General features: G+C 42.2%; 2 protein-coding genes across 12 annotated transcripts in view; one reads left to right on the forward strand and one right to left on the reverse strand.

The window, feature by feature from the left end:
• Positions 1 to 8,520, forward strand: part of Esr2 (estrogen receptor 2) — a 57,392-nt gene extending 48,872 nt beyond the window's left edge. The window contains exons 10-11 of the mRNA XM_071607986.1: positions 6,323 to 6,503; positions 7,932 to 8,520. Of these exons, the coding sequence (XP_071464087.1) occupies positions 6,323 to 6,503; positions 7,932 to 8,118 (368 nt within the window). The 3' untranslated portion in view covers positions 8,119 to 8,520. The remainder of the gene's footprint in view (positions 1 to 6,322; positions 6,504 to 7,931) is intronic.
• A 6,821-nt stretch (positions 8,521 to 15,341) lies between these two features.
• Positions 15,342 to 17,512, reverse strand: part of Syne2 (spectrin repeat containing nuclear envelope protein 2) — a 332,720-nt gene continuing 330,549 nt past the window's right edge. For 10 of the 11 annotated variants that reach the window (XM_071607983.1, XM_071607984.1, XM_071607982.1 and 7 more), the window contains 3 exons: positions 17,425 to 17,511; positions 16,785 to 16,834; positions 15,342 to 16,520 (listed from right to left, as the gene is read on the reverse strand). In XM_071607983.1, the coding sequence (XP_071464084.1) occupies positions 16,307 to 16,520; positions 16,785 to 16,834; positions 17,425 to 17,511 (351 nt within the window). In that variant the 3' untranslated portion in view covers positions 15,342 to 16,306. The remainder of the gene's footprint in view (positions 16,521 to 16,784; positions 16,835 to 17,424; position 17,512) is intronic. The other variant, XM_071607980.1, reaches the window with a different exon arrangement.

Genomic DNA, 17,512 nt, shown 5'->3' on the forward strand with positions numbered 1-17,512 from the left:
CTGGTAGACTGTTTGCCCAGCATGCTCAAGGCCCTGGGTCCAATCCCCAGCGCTGCAAAACAGAACAGAACAAAACAATACAATACAAGGATATTGAGTGCCCAATAAGGAAAAATTCACAATGTCTGGTAACCAGCCAAAATTAGTAAGCATTCAAAGAAGCTAGAAAATGTGATCTCTAACAAGGAAAAAGCCACTAGGTTAGAAAAGACCCACAAATGAAATGAATGATAGAATTAATAGACAGGTACATTAAGACAGTTACTCTAATTATATTTAATATATCCAAGAGGCAGAGGAAAGCATGAGCAGGAAAAGGAGGAACACGGGAAGTATGAAGCAGGCACAAAAGGAACTTCTCAATGCAAAAACTTTGGGTGGTGTTTACATCAGGTGAGGTGCAGCAGAAAGAAGGATCGTGGATGTGAAGACATAGAGTTCTTAAAAAATGAACACAGCATTAGTGAGACAACTGAAGTTGTTCATGTGCATAAAATTGAAATCCCTGGGCTGGGATATAGCTTAGTTGGTAGGGTGTTGGCCTCACATGCACAAGGCCCAGGGTTCGACCCACAGCACCGCCCCCACCCCGAAAGAAAGGAAAGGAAAGGAAAGAAATCCCTGATGGGGGATATGGAAAGGCACTTGAAGAGGCAATAGTTTTTAAAAATTCTAAATTTAATGAAAACAATAAACATGGTTTCTATGATGCTCAGTGAAGCCTAAGCACACATACAAAGGAGGAGAAGGAAGAGGAAGATGATGAAGATCACACCAACATATATTAATCATCAAGTTGCTTAAATTCAATGAAAAAGAACAAAAAAAAAAATTTTTTTTTTTTTTGAGATGGGGTTTCATCATATTGTGTGGCTGGTCACAAACTCATGGGCTCCAGTGATCCTCCCACCATAGCCTCCTGAGTAGCTGGGACTGTGGACACGAGCCACCTCACTAGACTGCAAAAAGTCTCAAAAAACCAGCCAGAGAAAAAAGACATACGGAGGAACAAAGACAAAGATGGCAAAAAATCTGCTTTCTGAAGTGCAAATTAAAGAGATGGAAACAACATCTTTAGAGTTCTTGAGAAAACAGTTGTCACTGTAGAGTTCCTTATACTTTCAAAACTGAAGACAAAATAAAAATCTTTTCAGACATAGAAAAACTGAAAGAATGTATTACTAGCAGCCCTGTACTGTAAGAAATATTAGTAGATGCCCTTTAAGGAGGTGAAGATTATACCAAATGAAACCATAATTCAACATCCAAGGAACATTCTTTTCCTATTTAAGTCCTTTTATTTGTGTTTCAAAGATAACCTAGTATTTAAAGCCAAAATAATAACAACATGCTATAAGTTTATATAGAAGAAAAACATGTCACAAGAGCACAAAGGCCAGGAAAGGACAAATGGAAGTATGTGCTATTGTGAAGTTCTTCATCTGAACATGAAGTAGTATTGCTTGAAAAAAACCAAAAACTGCAGTGAGTTAAATATGTATATCATGACCCTGAATGCAGCTGTTGAAATAATTCTTCAAAGAGTTAGGACTAATATAATTTTAAATAAAGGTGATTAAAAATAGAACCACAAGAAAAATCCATCTAAAGGAAGATATTTTTAAAAAGTGGGAGTGCTACTTGGGAGGTTGAGACAGGAGGATTGCAAGTTTGAGGCCAGCCTGATAGCTCAAGAATAAAACACCTCTGGGTTGCTCAATCCTGCAAAATCAAAACCAAAAAACAACAATCACAACGAGAAACCATTATATACTCATAAGATGTCAAAATGAACTGGACACAATGCTGTTGGTCTAGAATAGGGGATATATCCTTAAACTTTCAAGGGTCTGATCCTTACTGGACATAAATGGAAGAGGCAATCCTCCTCCAGGTGGGGGCTTAACATTCTAGCTTGCTTCTCAGTCACCCTCTGCACCAAGCATGCAGAGGATGTGGGCGGAACTGGAACCACAGTGTGATCTCAGCCTCTGATGAGCCTCTTGAGATGCAGAGACAACAGGAAATGTTACATTTAACAATCTGTTCCAATGTTCAAGTGTTTTAGAAATTCAGAGGTGTTATGTGAGCACTGCAGTTAATAGCATCCTTAGTTAAGAGCAGAAAGACCATCCTTGTCACCTAGGACCCTGAAGATTCGTAATCCTCCCTCAGAATTAAAGAGATCACTAAATCTAAGAAATAGAGTGGAATCAACCTGCAAACATTTACCCTGAATCTTTCAAACTAGTTTAAATTGGGAACATTTCTATTTGTCTAAAAAATTTTTTATAGAGGTTTTATTTTTATTTATGTATTTCTGTTTTAGTTATACATAACTGTAGAGTGTTTGTTTGTTTGTTTGTCTGAACAGTTTTAAGACTTAAAAAGAATGAAACTTAACAAGGGAAAGGAACAGAGGTGATCCTGTTTTACATTAGACAGCACATACCTACTACACCTCCCATAAGCTGGAAATTTCTTCGTGGTCAGTATTCTGGGATTTTAATTAAACAGTCTAGGTTTTCTAATTTATTTGCCTTCAGTCAAGGAACTACATATCTTCATCCTTGGAACACATAGGAGGTGGCAGATCTGGGGCTTTGTGCTTCTCAGAATATCATCAAATGGGCCAGTGAGAGGGATGCGCAGCTGTCCCCAGAGGGGAGAGAAGACAGTGTCCTGGATTTTATTTTACTGTCTTTGGTATGTGTAGAGCACTGTGCCAAGATCATCCTTTGTACTAGAACTCTTTAGTTTCACGAAAGGTGCTTCATGTAATTCTGTTCTATAATGAATTCTAGCTAATGTTCCCACCTTTTGGGGGGTGGAGGGGTTTATTTTTGTCATTTCCTGTGTGTTTGACTGATGGGGCTTCCGCTCTGGTCCTTTGCTCCTGCCCAGGGCCTGCTCTTAGCAGTTATTGTCCCCAGGTGTTGGGTGAGCAAGAGGGTGCATGAATGGCCAAAGTGCAGGCGCTCCTGCCTGGGGAGGGCATTGGCAGTGCAGTGGGCATTCTTCAGGCCACTGCCTTCCCAGGATGGTTGTGTGCTAGTGGCAGTCTGTTGTCTCTATATTTCCCCATATGTAAAATTGGTGTGATCAAGATGCCTTGTTAAAACTCTGTCTAGAGGTAATCTTCCCCCCTTGCTCTCCCTCCCAACCCCATTTTGAGTCACCCCCCCCTTATATCAGAGAAGACATTCGGCATTTGTTTTTTGATAAATTGTGGTATAAAGGTGTATTAAGAATTGCAATGCAAAAAAATTATGAATGTAATGCACTCCTCTATTGTGATGTAAGAAATAATAAAAAAAAAATAAAATTAAAAAACAAAACTCTGAAGCCTGCCCTCTGCAAACTGCTCGTTAATGATGGGCCCGAGGTACTATGTGGAACTGTGCTGCCCTGGCCTGCAGAAGGTCAGGGTCATCCTCAGGCTATGCTGCTGCTTCGGGTAGGGTGACCTAACACCTAGCATGTGTTCTCACACTGCCCAGGGCATTTATGTTACTATAATTTTGGTTCTGAGGTGTTATTTTTATTTAAATACATCTTGTGCCCTAATGCACATACCACACAATGAAGCCATTTAAGTATATAATTCAATGCTTTTATTATATTCACTATAGGTGGTGCAGTCATCACTATAATTAATTTTATCACCCCAAAAGAAATCTAATATTCTTTAGCCATCAACCTCCATTTTCCACCCAACCTATACCTCCAGGCAATGACAAATTGTTTTCAAGGTTCATACATGCTATAGTATTTGTCAGTACTTAATTCTTTTCGTGGCTGAGTAGTATTCCATTATATAAATAGACCACATTTTGTTTATTCATTCATTCGTTGATGGGCATCTGGCTTACTTCTACTTTTAGGCTATTTTTTTTAAAAAATATGTTTTTAGTTGTCAGTGGACCTTTATTTTATTTATTTATATGTGGTGCTGAGAATCTAATCCATTGCCTCACATGTGCTAGGCAAGCACTTTGCCATGGAGCCACAAGCCTAGCCCCCACTTTTAGGCTATTATAAGTAGTGCTGCTGTGAGCCTTTGAATACAAGCTGTGATTCATTTTTATTATTTCAAATTTTGTCACTTTGGAATGAGATATGTACCGGTATACAATTTTGGTTCCTTTTAGAATTTGAAGTCATATTTCTTTATGGCAGTAGAAACTCATAGAGCACGTCATGCAGCAGAACATATTAGATAACAGTTCAAAGAACTGTTTTTGCATCTGGGATCAATTTTAGGCAAAGCGAATTTAAAATAATTTTCTCTGTACTTTTAATTCATGATTTTCTGTTGTGTACCTAAAATATGTGTTGACATTTAAATGATGATGATGATGATGGGGCCGGGACTGTGGCTCAGTGGTAGAGCGCTTGCCTAGCATACATGAGGCACTGGGTTCAATCCTCAGCACCACATGAAAATAAATAAAATACAAAGGTATTGTGTCCATCTACAACTAAAAATAGTTTCTAAAAATTACGATGTATGTTTGGCTAAAAAAATGCAAAAACTTGAACCTATGTGATTTCAGTTAAATTCCTCCCATAGATGAATGTTTCCTCCACACCAGGCATTGTTCAAGGTGATGGGAATATAATGACAAGTAGGTTCTGTGCCCTCAGAGTGCATGTGTGCAGTCTTGGGGAGGACTGGAGGGTGGCTTTGGAGATGCAGGAGGACAAGGCAGATATCCAGCATATGGGGTTTTAGGGGAGAACTCAAGCCAAACTTAAGGTGGATGGTAGGCAGGACAGGGGAAGCTTCTAGAAGGAAATCCAAGAACAGGTTGGGATCTAAAGGAGGAATAGCTAGAAACAAATAAGAGAAGGAAGGCTGGAGAAGGAGGGAGTTCCTAGGCAGGAGGTTGGGCATGTTTAGCACATCACCTGGGTCTCTCGACTGCTGCATTAGGTGGTTGGGACTGTACCCCAAGAGCGCAAGAGGGTGTGCCTTAGAGGGTGCTGGATGAGCAGATCTGCGTTTTTGCCATTCAGGGGATGCCCTGGATCAAGAGTGGGGTCTTGTTTCCTTTCCATTGAGAGGGCAGGTCACCACTGGGGGGCAGTGGCAGGCCAGAGGGTGCGAAGGGATTCAAAGAGCCACTATGGAGGACAAGGTGAGCAGGTGGGTTAGGGAAGCTGCTTCAGGGATGCTATAAAAGGTGGATATTTTAGATATGCATCATGAGACATTATGGCGGGCCCCTAGGCATATGCCGAAGCTCTGCAGTTGGGTAGCTGTGCTTCTGTGTATCCTGTGCTGCAGGTGGGGTTGGGCGCATTTGAACTGAGTTGCCTCAATGTAACTAAAAATGTCAATAAGAACAAGAGCAAAAATTGCCAAAACAAATCCATCATTACAGTCAAATCTGTAGCTGTGGTTGATGTCACATAATTTTCTACTTATTATTACTTTGAAATTGAAAGCCTAGAAGAGAAGTCAATGTTTCAGGAATTGAGAAATTGTTTTGTGGTGGGGGGGGGCAGAGAAAGGGGGGAGATTTACCGGAGTTGTTATTTTGTTAATTTGCAACCATTGGGAAGCTGCAGCATCTTAGATCCCAGAGTCAGAGGGGAATTGAACCCAGGGTAGGGCAGGTTGGGGAGGCAACCCTGCTTTTCCGGGCCTAAGGAAATAATGTTCCTAATTAGGAATTGAGGTTGGAGCTGGAGAATTGGTTCAGGGTTCGAGAGCTAGAAATGGTAGACATAAAATAGGCAAAACCCGACTCCAAATGGATGGTTATGCTGTCCCAGCAAGGTGTCCCAGAAGTGAGATGCTGAGGACCTGGACAGGGTGACAGTGGTGCCATCTGTGTGGGACACACACATGGTGGTGGTGTGGGGGAGGCCAAGCTTCATAGCATTGGCCATTGTTTCTTAAACTCCATTAGGTAAGGAGCTCTTCTTGGGCTCAGAGTAGAATCAATCTCCCTTTCTGACCTCCAGATATACTTGTCGCTGCAGATGAAAATGTCCCCTCATGATCTGGGGAGAATAGATACACCTACTGCTTGAGCGAGGCCACTGATCTGGCCTGACAGATTGTTCGAGAGGTCATTTATCTGCCCTGCATTCAGCTGGGCTTCCCTTGCAGCTCAGGGATGGGGCTGGTTTTCAGGGAAGAACCCCTGGGAGGTAAAGTCAGGCTCTTGAGATCTCGCCTCAGATGCCCAAGCCAGAACAGCTCAGACCTAGGTGGGCTTCCTTCCCCGACAACGTGGGCACGCTTCATGGTGAGCACGTGACTTTGGTTTTTCTCAGAGCAATGACTTGGGGCTCTCATTGTCTCGTCCAGGTATGTACCCTTTGGCCGCAGCGAGCCAGGAGGCGGAGAGCAGCCAGAAGCTGACTCACCTGCTGAATGCTGTGACTGACGCTCTGGTCTGGGTGATCGCCAAGAGCGGCATCTCTTCCCAGCAGCAGTCCGTACGCCTGGCTAATCTCTTGATGCTCCTGTCTCACGTCAGGCACATCAGGTACCGGCCTGCAGGGGCTGCTCCACTGAGCGCATGCGCGGTGTACATGCTCAGAGCTTTGGGAAGTGTTTGCGAGTTTAAGGTGGATAGTGTAGGCTTGTCACCTTTAAGAGAAAACCCGTGAAAGGGAGTGGGGGTGTTCACTCACGTGTAACCGCAGATTGGCTCATAGTATTGAGTGAATGTCGCAGGGCACCTTCCGGATTTTCATGCCATCATGTGGTGGCCTGTTTTTTGGTTGCTAGGGTTTAGAGCTTGTTCATGGAGTCCTAAAAGGGGCAGTTCCTCCCCTGCAGTGAACCACCACCCTGAGTCATTTTCCTGAAGAAGCTAAGTCTGGCTCTCCTAGGGCATCCATTAGGCCCGTGATTTGGGGAAGCACACAAAGCTTTCCTAAAATTTATTCTTTCCTTTTGATGACATCAAGATATTAAGAATGAGATCTTCCAAACAAGTTTGGGAAGGCAGGGTTGTGGATGGAGCACATTCCAGATCCACATGTAAAATTGTGTGCTGGTGAAGGGGGTGGCAGCAATGGCTTCTGCTGGTGCATGGTGTCACCCAGGAGGGTAGCCCTGCACCAGGGCTGGATGAAGGTGAAAGATAATGCCCGCTTGAGGAGTGAGGTGAGGGGTTGTGGGGAAGGATTTTAGCACAAGGGAGGAAAAAAGACCACTTGTCCCCGTTTTTTCTTTATTTCTGCTTTTTGAAACAGCACCTATTTTGTCCAGATTGTCCTCAAACTCATAATCCTCCTGCCTCAGCCTCCCAAGTAGCTGGGATTACAGGCATGTGCCATTGGGTCTGGCTCTTGTACACTATTCAGAGCCACATTCTTACATTTTTGGGGGGCAATTTCATTTAAAAACAGCTTCCTAATGTAGTGCAGAAATGCTCTCTATCTTAGAAAAGCTGTGATGTGCCTTTTGGAGAAAATAGGTAAGTTTGCTTCAGGCATGAGTTAGGGTGCCTTTTGTTGGCTGTGAGTTTGATGCTAATAAATTGACAATGTCTATTAAATAAGGCATCTTTATATAAACACACCTAAAACAAGATTGACCAGCTGATGAAAATGGGATGAGAAGTTTTTAGGAACCTGTGTATGTCCCTGAGGAGCAGTGACTCAGTATTTGCTAACTTGGTGTTTACAGTGACTTTATAAAACATGACTACGGTGAATAATTAGAATTGATTGTACCCTGTGCCATGTGCTGGGTGGGTGGTGGGACACAAAAGTCAAGACAATTTTGTTTTTGTCCTTGAATATAAATTACTGAGAGCTGGGTGGTTGAGCTGTAGAGTAGGAGACTGGGGGAGTGCTGGGTGGGGGCAGTTTCGGACCTGCTCTGCGCAGGAGAATGGGGAAGATTTTGACATTCCCAACCCTACCCTCAGGGAAAAAAAACTCAGTATCTTTTTGTCCCATAGTAACAAGGGCATGGAACATCTGCTCAGCATGAAGTGCAAAAATGTGGTCCCTGTGTATGACCTGCTGCTGGAGATGCTGAATGCTCACACGCTCCGTGGGTATAAGTCCTCCGTCTCCGGGTCTGAGTGCAGCTCAGCAGAGGACAGAAAGAGCAAAGAGGGCTCCCAGAACCCACAATCTCAGTGATGCCTGGCCTGGAGGTGAAAAGGCCCACATGTGGTCAAAGTCAGAAGCATGAACTTAAGCAGATCAGGAGCCTGGCCTTCACCGTATCTCCACAGAGTGGCCCCTCATCTGGGTATGGCTGCCTCTGTCATGTTTGGCCCTTCCCTACCTTCTACTTCTCAGGAGTCAGGGTGAGAAAATCAAGTTTTCCTTGTATTGGGGGCACATTTGAATACAGAGTCCCATGTTACATGGCTGTCTAGGATCTCAATGTGGTCCCTTTCTTACTTTCCATCTCCATTCCCCTCTTTGGGAAATATCCTAAAGGTCTTGGAATGAATGGTGTAAATCTGACATGGAAGTGTTGCAAATTAGAACATGACACATTGATAGGAAATGGACTAACCCTAAATGTGCACTCTTTAGTCCCTTTGGAGTTGACCTTTGGATGCTGTCTTCTGGACCATTTGATTATAGGTTCGAAAACCGCAATGACAATCAGTTAACTAGTTTCACGTACCTACCTCACAGGCCTGTGAGGACTGATGTCATGTTCTGAGGTTCTGTCAAAGACCAAGGGGACAGTGGTTAAACTGGCATGTGAGCCGTGATCTTCCTACCAGACTTTATCGCTCTCTTTGCACACATCTGTCCCTCAGTTTGCATTCATGGAGCCCACTAATTCTTTTGGTGCGTGCAATCACTTTCATGGAGGATTGTGGCAGATTTAAATTTCTCTGCCCTTGGAGTTGGGCCTTCTTGAAACTATTGTCCCAGTGTGCTTAGCATGTGTGCTACAGAAAGACCTCATGTCTGCAGGAATGGGATTCTCTTGTGGGTGTAGGTTTTAGCCACAGTTTTTCCCAGGGTGCTGTGAATGCAGTTTACATCTTACATGGCAGAAGTGGCAGCCATAAGTGCCACATCAGCCACCTGGGGGACATAGGGACACCATGGGTTATGGGTGCTTTTCTGTGGAAAGATGCTACACACACACACACACACACTAGCATGTTAGCTCTGGGGCCATGCTGTCTAGACACCACTCGAACAAGACTTGGCTTGGAAACTCTCCTTAAAAAAGAGAACTATTTAGGGGTAAGTATTTATAGCAAAAAATAATCCTTTTAACCCCTGGGGAACTCTCTTAAAATATTTTCTTATCAGAAAATTTATATGGTGGTCTGGGCAATATAGAAATAGGAAAGGAAGACGAAGCACTTCTGAAATGACAATTTTAACTCACTTTTTTAAAAATGGAAATTTTCAGACCAATTTTTGGAGGACACAGCCAATGTGTAAAATGTATAACAGTCATTATTTTGGAAATGAGCAGTTAAATGATCTTGTTGATTTTTGTAGTAATGTTTTTCAAAAGTTCCTTGGAATATGGCAGTAAATACATTTTCTTTTTGCAAATAAGTTTACTTTGGCTAGCACATCCTGTATTTACTATGTCATTAGGAAGATTAAATTTAATGTCATAAAGGTTAGTTTTTGCTAGTGAAAAACCTTTAGTTCTTAATTTTGACCCTGGTGCAATTTTACTAAAAGTTGAGTTTAGCTGTCTTAGATACACGTGGACATTGGACACACCAAGCTTGGTAATCTGAGGCAGTTTAAAATTATTCTCAGTAACCCAAATGTGACAGGCTTAGAGAAATTCAGCACAGAAAACAAGCTTGATTTCATAAGAAAGCAGAGAAGGTCAGTTTTCTTTCTCTCTGACCTGCCTAAAGTTTCCTACTGTAAACACACAAGGCTTGGCAGTGGGGGCAAAGAAGTCAGCCTTGAACAGTTATTTGCCAGTGAATTCTTCTATTTTACAGATTACCAGGCAAGAAATACAAGAATAAACAATAGAATGGGTTCCAATCCATTGCCTAATTAGTACATAGCGGAGTGGATATTTTAGGTTGAGTTTTTTTTTAATCTTTATTTTTATGTGGTGCTGAGGATTGAACCAAGTGCTTCACATGTGCTAGGGAAGCCCTTTACCACTGAGCCACAACCTGGCCCCCTTAGGTGGAGTTTTGACACCTAAAGAAAGTACCATATTGGACTCAGGTGGCCAAGTGCCCTTTGTGCCAAGTCCTGTGTTTCCAGGTAAGTGGGCGTTTCCTGTGATTCTTGTCCAGTGGCCATTAGTTATTTTCCACAAATTCTTCTGTCTGTTTCTCAAGGATTTAGTCAGGATGTGAATCTTTCCAAGTCTCACCTGGGTGTGCTGGCTGCACAGGTTAGCACCTTCTCACCCCAGCGCTCTGACTGGGATCTGGGGCAACCAGATGATAGAGAAAACATACTTGGTACTCAAAGGGTTTGTTTTTCATTTTGAGTATCCCAGGGCCCTCTTCCTCTTCAGATGAAGTGTTTTGAATATCTCTGCCCATCTGATCCAAATATATCCTATAAGGATGGACTTTTTTTAAATGCTTCAGGCTGCCCTTTTGATGTGCTGGTCAAATCCTCTGTGTCCATTTTAAAGATAGTAGTTTGTCTAATTCACAGTGCTTTCTTTGAAATGCCTTCATTTTGGGGATGTCTACTCTTCTTAAATAGTCTATGTCCACATTCCTCTAGGGCAGTTCGAGTTCTCCCATAGCTAAGCAGGGATCACAGTGTTTTCCAAGTTCAGTTTTTAAAAGGAATTAATTAGAGCAAACAGAACCTGACAAGTGTAAATAGGAATTCGATTATTGAATGAATACAAGACCTAACTACTTTCAACATATTTTGGAACTCTGATCCTCAGCTTTGCCTTGTACTGGTATCACAGGATTTCCTTCCTGTTTTAATTTGTAACTGATCATTTAATGTAAGAAACTTATTTACAGGAGATGAGTGAGATTTGGGCTTAATTTGAGTAGCTAACATGGGGTCATATAGACAAATGTTAATGGTCACCATGGAATGTCCTTCCCACCCAGAGTTCACTCAGATTCAGATAATGACTGGCTGTCCCTAAAGAGGACCAGGGTGGACAACCTCAGGAGAGCATTGATTTTTCACAGTGGGTTTTCTAAGGGAAGTTCCCTCTGTTCTGACTCCCTCTTTTCCATCCTCAGGGCTGTCACGAACCAGGACCAACTAGAAAAGATTAAACCCCAGATAATCCTGAGATTTTCTTGAAAATTTGACATGAGAACAAAAGACAGAGTTGTCAGCCAAATAACAAATTTAGAGAATCTTAATCTTATTTTAGAATTCAGTTAGAACAAAAAAAATCCATTGCCAACTCCTGGCAAAACTGTACTACATATTCATATGTATGTGAGCTAAATGGAAGCAATTCTAGAATTTTCTAGCAAGTGAAAATAGGTGTTGGTTCCTATTTTCATCTGCTGAGGGTCTTGAATATTTAGATACTTTTTCTAATTCAAGATGAATCTTCAGTTTCTAGTTCTATACACACATACGTACATATTTTTTGGTACTGCAGATTAAGCCCAAGGTTGCTTTACCACTGATCTACCTGCCTAACCATTTTAATTTGGAGATAGGGCCTCACTAAGTTGCTGAGGCTGGCCTGAAAACTATGATCCTCCTGTCTCAACCTCCCAAGTCCCTGGGATTATGGGTATATGCCACACCTGGCTTAAAACAAAATATTTTTATTAAGATTGGTACATTTCTTTTTTTGCCAGTCACAGTAGTGTGTGCCTGTAATCCCAGCAGCTGGGGAGGCTGAGGTGGGACAATCACAAGTTCAAAGCCAGCCTCAGCAAAAGCAAGGTGCAAAGCAACTCAGTGAGACCCTGTCTCTAAATAAGATTGGTACATATCTTTAAGCTGCCAAAACCCTTTCAAAAAACACAATAAAGGTTATGTAAAGTAAGCCTTTAGCACTTACTTACATTTAATCTTCATAATGATTACCATGATCATAACTTTCTGGCTGGAAACTAGAGAGTCTAAGCGAACTTGTTCCAGTCCACACAGGGCAAGTAACAGAGCTGAATATAGGCAGTCCAAGTCCAGTGCTGGAAGTGATCAAGCAGTTCAACTAGTTCAAAAACTATGAAAGGGCTGGGGATGCTGCTTAGTGGGACACACACACACACACACACACACACACACACGTGATATCTCTATCTATCTATCTATCGGGTCTCTACCACTCACATATCTCCAGCCCTAGCCCCATCCCAATAATTTTAAACTGCAGAATCCATTTATCAAAAGCACTCTGACATGCATGGCTACTGTGACTTAAGTGGGACTTACTGATGACACTGTATACTCCTAATGCCTACTACAACCCTGTAGACACAGTTAACAGCTTGGAAACCTCTGACACAGAAAGTCAGTTCCACCTTTTCTTTTTTTGGGGTATATGTGGATTGGTACTGGGGATTGAACTCAGGGGCACTCTACCACTGAGCCACATTCCTGGCCCTCTTTTGTATTTTATTTAGAGACAGGGTCTCACTGAGTTGAGGCTGGCTTTGAACTCATGATCCTCCTGTCTCAGTCTCCAGAGCTGCTGGGTTTACAAGCATGTGCCAACAGCACCCAGCTCCAGTTCCATCATTTATACATGTGTAAATGAAATTCCCCAGGGGACAATGACCTGCTTGAGGTCATACTTACCATGGAGCCTGGAATGAAATTCCAGTCTGCTTGTCCAGCTAGCATTATTGCTGCAGGATTCTGCTTCTTGAGCTGAATCTCAGTAGGATGGAAAGATGGTTAGTCAGTTAGGGTTGCTTGTGTTGTACCTTCAGATCCTGCCTCCTCAGCTTGGATGGGGTCTGCATGAATTCTTACAAGTGGCAGCAATGGCAGGCAGAAAAAAAAAAAAAGATGTACTATATTATTCCTCTCCTCTTCCTGGGCTCACAGGCCAGAGGGGACCATCATCACCACCACTATCTACCTATTACTGCTTTCCCCAAATATGTCAAAGCTGAGTATATTCCTTGGAAATTTACCCATGTAGAAGTCTCACATCTCTTAGGCATGAATGCTTTCCTGTAGCTCTTTATACCATAGTGTGAAAATACAGGCTTCTTCATAGCTCTTGAGCTCACTGGAATTTTGGCTCCATGTTTGTGGTCTCTGTGATACATAAATCTATCAGCCTTTTTGTTGTTCATGAGTCAAGGATTTTTTTTTTTTTTTTATGCTAAGGATTCTAATTCACTTATAGGACCAGCCAGTTGATGGTGGGTTTCCTCTCTGGGAAGGGCAGATGTCCAATGGTGTCTGAATGTCATATGAGTATTGGTCCTATAACTATATTCTTCAATGGTCCTGTGTACCTCAGAGTTTGTTGCTTGGCTCTAATTTGTCATTTTTGGGGGGTGATGTTTTGTGCCCTTGATTTGTTGACTCCCGTTCACAGGCTTTCAAATGTGGACTTTTCAAGAAATGAATGTGTGATGTTGTGTGGAAGCAGACTTGGAGACTTGCTTTCCATTCCTCTGAGAAGCGCTTTTTCCTTACTGTGTCCTTCCAATGTCTATGGAACCATCGCAGAGAAAAGTTCACTGTGACATAAATAAAGTGATTTCCTAATTTTTGTGCCGTATTTGTTGGGCATATAAGAACTTATAATTGGGCTAAATGGTGTCTACATTCTATTGTGAATTCTGAGTTTATAGAGCCCTCTGGAAATTTGATGACGACCATGGGCGCATTCTTCCTTTATGAGATCCATAAACACAAATGCCTCATTTCAGAAGAGTTCACCTCTGCCTTCATCTCCAGCTTCTTCAACAAGAAACATTTAATCTTTAGTCACTGAATCATTTGTGATCTGACCACAGGTAAGTGTGTATGAGTAAAATGAAGCCCACAAAATGTCAAAGTCCTGGTGTGCAGGGCATCAATTATCTGGGTAGATTTTCTGTAATGACCCCTTCTGAGTCATTTAGTATCATACCCTTCAGAAATGCAGGGGAAAATAATTCATTCATATTGAAATTATCTTTGGGTCAATGGTCACTTGAAAATTTCCCCCACAAGTGGGGAAGGAAAGATGCAAATATATTTGCAGCAATATAAAATATTATCTCAGAGAAGTGTTTTGGGAATACACTGAGTTTGAGGTGAGGGAAGGCAGCAGTGGTTTCATCAGAGTTGGGGGTGACTAAACTCAAGACTTAAAGGTCTTTATCTTGAGGGAGTGTCCACAATTGATATGCATAGTTAGGCTTTGAAATGCAACCAGCACTTGACCAGCTTCAGGTCTCCCCCTTAGGCAGAATGGAAGATGGAGAGGGAAATAAGAATTTTGTTCTTCCTCTCAGGCTAAAATGGAGCAGGAACTCTCTAAGCAACTCAGTGCCTTAAGGAAAGAGCTGTAACATTTTTACTTAAATTGATGTAATCCCAGAGAAATTTATGAAAAAGGTGAATTATTTGGTACTGGGAATTGAACCCAGGGCACTTTACCACTGAGCTTCATTCCCAGCCCTAATTTTTTGAGACAGGGTCTAAGTTGCAGAGGTTGGCCTTGAACTTGTGATCCTCTTGCCTCAGCCTCCAAAGGCAGAAAATGACCCATTTTCACATCTATCTCTAGATACTCGAGATGCAGGTGTGGAACTGGGTAACTTCAAGGCAGCAGAAATGCTGGGGTTTACCTTCTTTCTTTTGGCAGAAGGCAGACAGTGGTGCTGGAATTGTATGGAAGGCAGGTGGCTTTGCCTGAAACATTTGTTAAATATTTGATTACCTGTCATAGGTTGAGCATGCTTCACCCCAAAATCCAAAATCCAAAACTTTTTGAGCACTGAGAGCACTAACATAATGCTACAACTGGATTCTGCACAGTGAAACTTTGTTTCATGTGCAAAATTACTTAAGATGTAGCATAAAATTACCATCAGCCTCTGTGGATAAGGTGTATACGAAACATAAAATACTTTTTTAGATTTGGTTCCCCCTCCCCTATATATCCCATTATGCACATGCAAATATTCCAATGCAAAAAAAGCTTCAGATCTAAAACATTTCTAGCTACAAGCATTTTGGATAAGGGATATTGAGTCTGCAATTCATTCCAGAAACAGATGGGAATACAAAAACTGGGTCATATGGTCTTGATCTTTTGTGTCCACCTTCCCTTTGGGACTTTCTTCATCTACTCCCTATTAGCACCTGAGATCATAGAGTCATTTACACATATACAAGGGTCCTTCCTCCAGATAGGGTGAGGTTTCTAGATCTCAAACAATCCTGTACAAAGTTAAATAAGTAGAATATAAATTTTAGCTTAGAATAAAAAGCCCTTATAATATTTTAAAAACAATTTTTGTTTAATAGAAGACTGCCACTGACCCACTTTGTGATATAATTCACTACAACAGTTTAGCTAATTTTTTTTTTTTTTTAATGAGAAACATCTGAGTTGTACATACCACAGACAGCTTCAAGTTTCTGTACCAACCCCCGCCCCCCCCTGGCAAAATGGTTCAACCAAACCTGAAGCATCTCTTTAAACATTGAAAATTTTTATAAAATTAACTTACAAAAACATCCCTATCAAGTTTGTAGTTTGGCGTTTACTGTACATTAGTCAAAAGCTCAAGCTAAAATCTGATTTTTAAAAAAATCCAAGTTTACATTATTCATAGATTCAGCATTGTTAAAAAATATGCACAAATAACCACATCCATGCAATAAAATTTCTTTAAAAATTTAAAGCAATATAAAAGAGCAGATCTAGGTACTGAGCTGAACATTTTGGTTTATATCTGGTAGCTCAAGATCACTAGCTGATTGGAAGAAAACTGATTCTAAACATTTAAAATATGATTGTTTCAGTCAATCAGCTCAGTGCATATGAATTTTGGAACCATTTCTAAGGTGGGATCTGCTTGTTTCTCTAATATATATTCTGTGATGAACACCACTGCTCATGGACCACGTTAGCTACGTTATAATAATGCTGTTTTACAAATAAGTCAGAATTTACAAAGTGCGAGACTCTTAGGAAAACTGCCCTTTCCAGAGTTCCCTCAACCAATCAACTAGCTTTGCCAAAATGCCCTGGGCAACTGCTGCAATAGTTCCCTGTCCCCAAGGAAGGACTTCATTTGAAAGCTGCCCTGGAACCCCAAGAGCCCATTCTGGATAAGCCCAGAGGCGGGTGTCCACTGCAGATCCCTGGACATTCCCAGTGCTAAGAGTCACTCACACATTGGTCTGGGGCCACAGCTGGGCACCCACAGCAAAGAGGCTGGTGGTATGGCTGAGCCCTCTAGGTTGGGGGAGGCCCATTGGTGTACCGCAGCATGGGGTAGAAAGAGCGGGCGAAGTTGTTGGCCTGGGTGCAGCTGTAGTCCTCTTCAGAGGAGGGCAGCAGACAGGCCAGGAGCAGCAGCAGCAGCAGGAGCAGCTGGAGGGGCAGCGCTGCCCTGATCACCCTGGAGAGGAAGGAGCGCCGTGGCTGTGAGCTGCCGGGACCAGACATCCTGCCAACAGAGGAGAGCTGATCAGGAGGTTCCAGAGGACACACTCACCTGCTCCCCTGACCCTCTGCTACGTAAGCAAGAAAATCCAGGGTGAGAGAGCAAAAGGCAGCCAACAGCAGGGGTCCTGTTTTGGAAGAGAAACCCCAGAAGTTTCCAGGAGAAAGAAAACCAGACTTCTACAAGGACCTGCATAGTGGCACTGGCAGAGCTGGCACAGTGACTGTGAACCCTGGGGAGTCACTCCTGTGACTGTGAGGTCATTACCTGCTGTCTGTCTCATTCTCATCTTCTGTAGTTCTCTCTGCTCTGACCTGCTGGGAAAAAGAAACCAAAGAGTAAGTTGAAGACAGTTTGGTCCTAAAGTGATACACTTCTATAGCTCGTCTTCCTGCCACACTTGAGACTAGACTAAGACACCTGAGATTCAACAATACTGAGTAAGAAATAATTGGGTTTGTTAAACTATCATGTTTGTTGATCTGATTTGAGGGAGAAATCGGGAAACCCCTTTAACAAGGGCCCTCGTATTTTACAATCTACTATGATCCCAACCTAGTGTACTGAGTAGGAGACAGTCTTTGAGTCAGGTCTTTTTAAAAAGTATATTTTAATATTAAAAAAAAAAAATCTTTGAGGAAGCATTTCTTTTGATCAGAGTTAAAGCAGATCTGTGCTGTCAGGAACTGTCTTATTTAGTCTTGGAGTTCCAAGTTTCTGTCATCTCAGTGACTTTTAAAAATCACGAGTGTATGGGGCTGGGACTATGGCTCAGTGGTAAAGCGCTTGCCTAGCATTCGTGAGGCACTGGGTTCGATTCTCAGCACCCCATACAAATAAATAAATAAAATTAAAAATTTGAAAAAAAATCACGACTGTGGTTCTGACAGAAGGCAGGGGCTCTCACCTTCGCTTGGGGAGCTGCCATGGCTGCTGCAGAAGGCTGGTCCCCGGAGTCTACCTCATCAAAGTTGAGCAGAGATGGGTCTGAGTTC

Source organism: Marmota flaviventris, chromosome 2 (assembly GCF_047511675.1).
Source record: "Marmota flaviventris isolate mMarFla1 chromosome 2, mMarFla1.hap1, whole genome shotgun sequence".
NCBI classification, from domain to species: domain Eukaryota; kingdom Metazoa; phylum Chordata; class Mammalia; order Rodentia; family Sciuridae; genus Marmota; species Marmota flaviventris.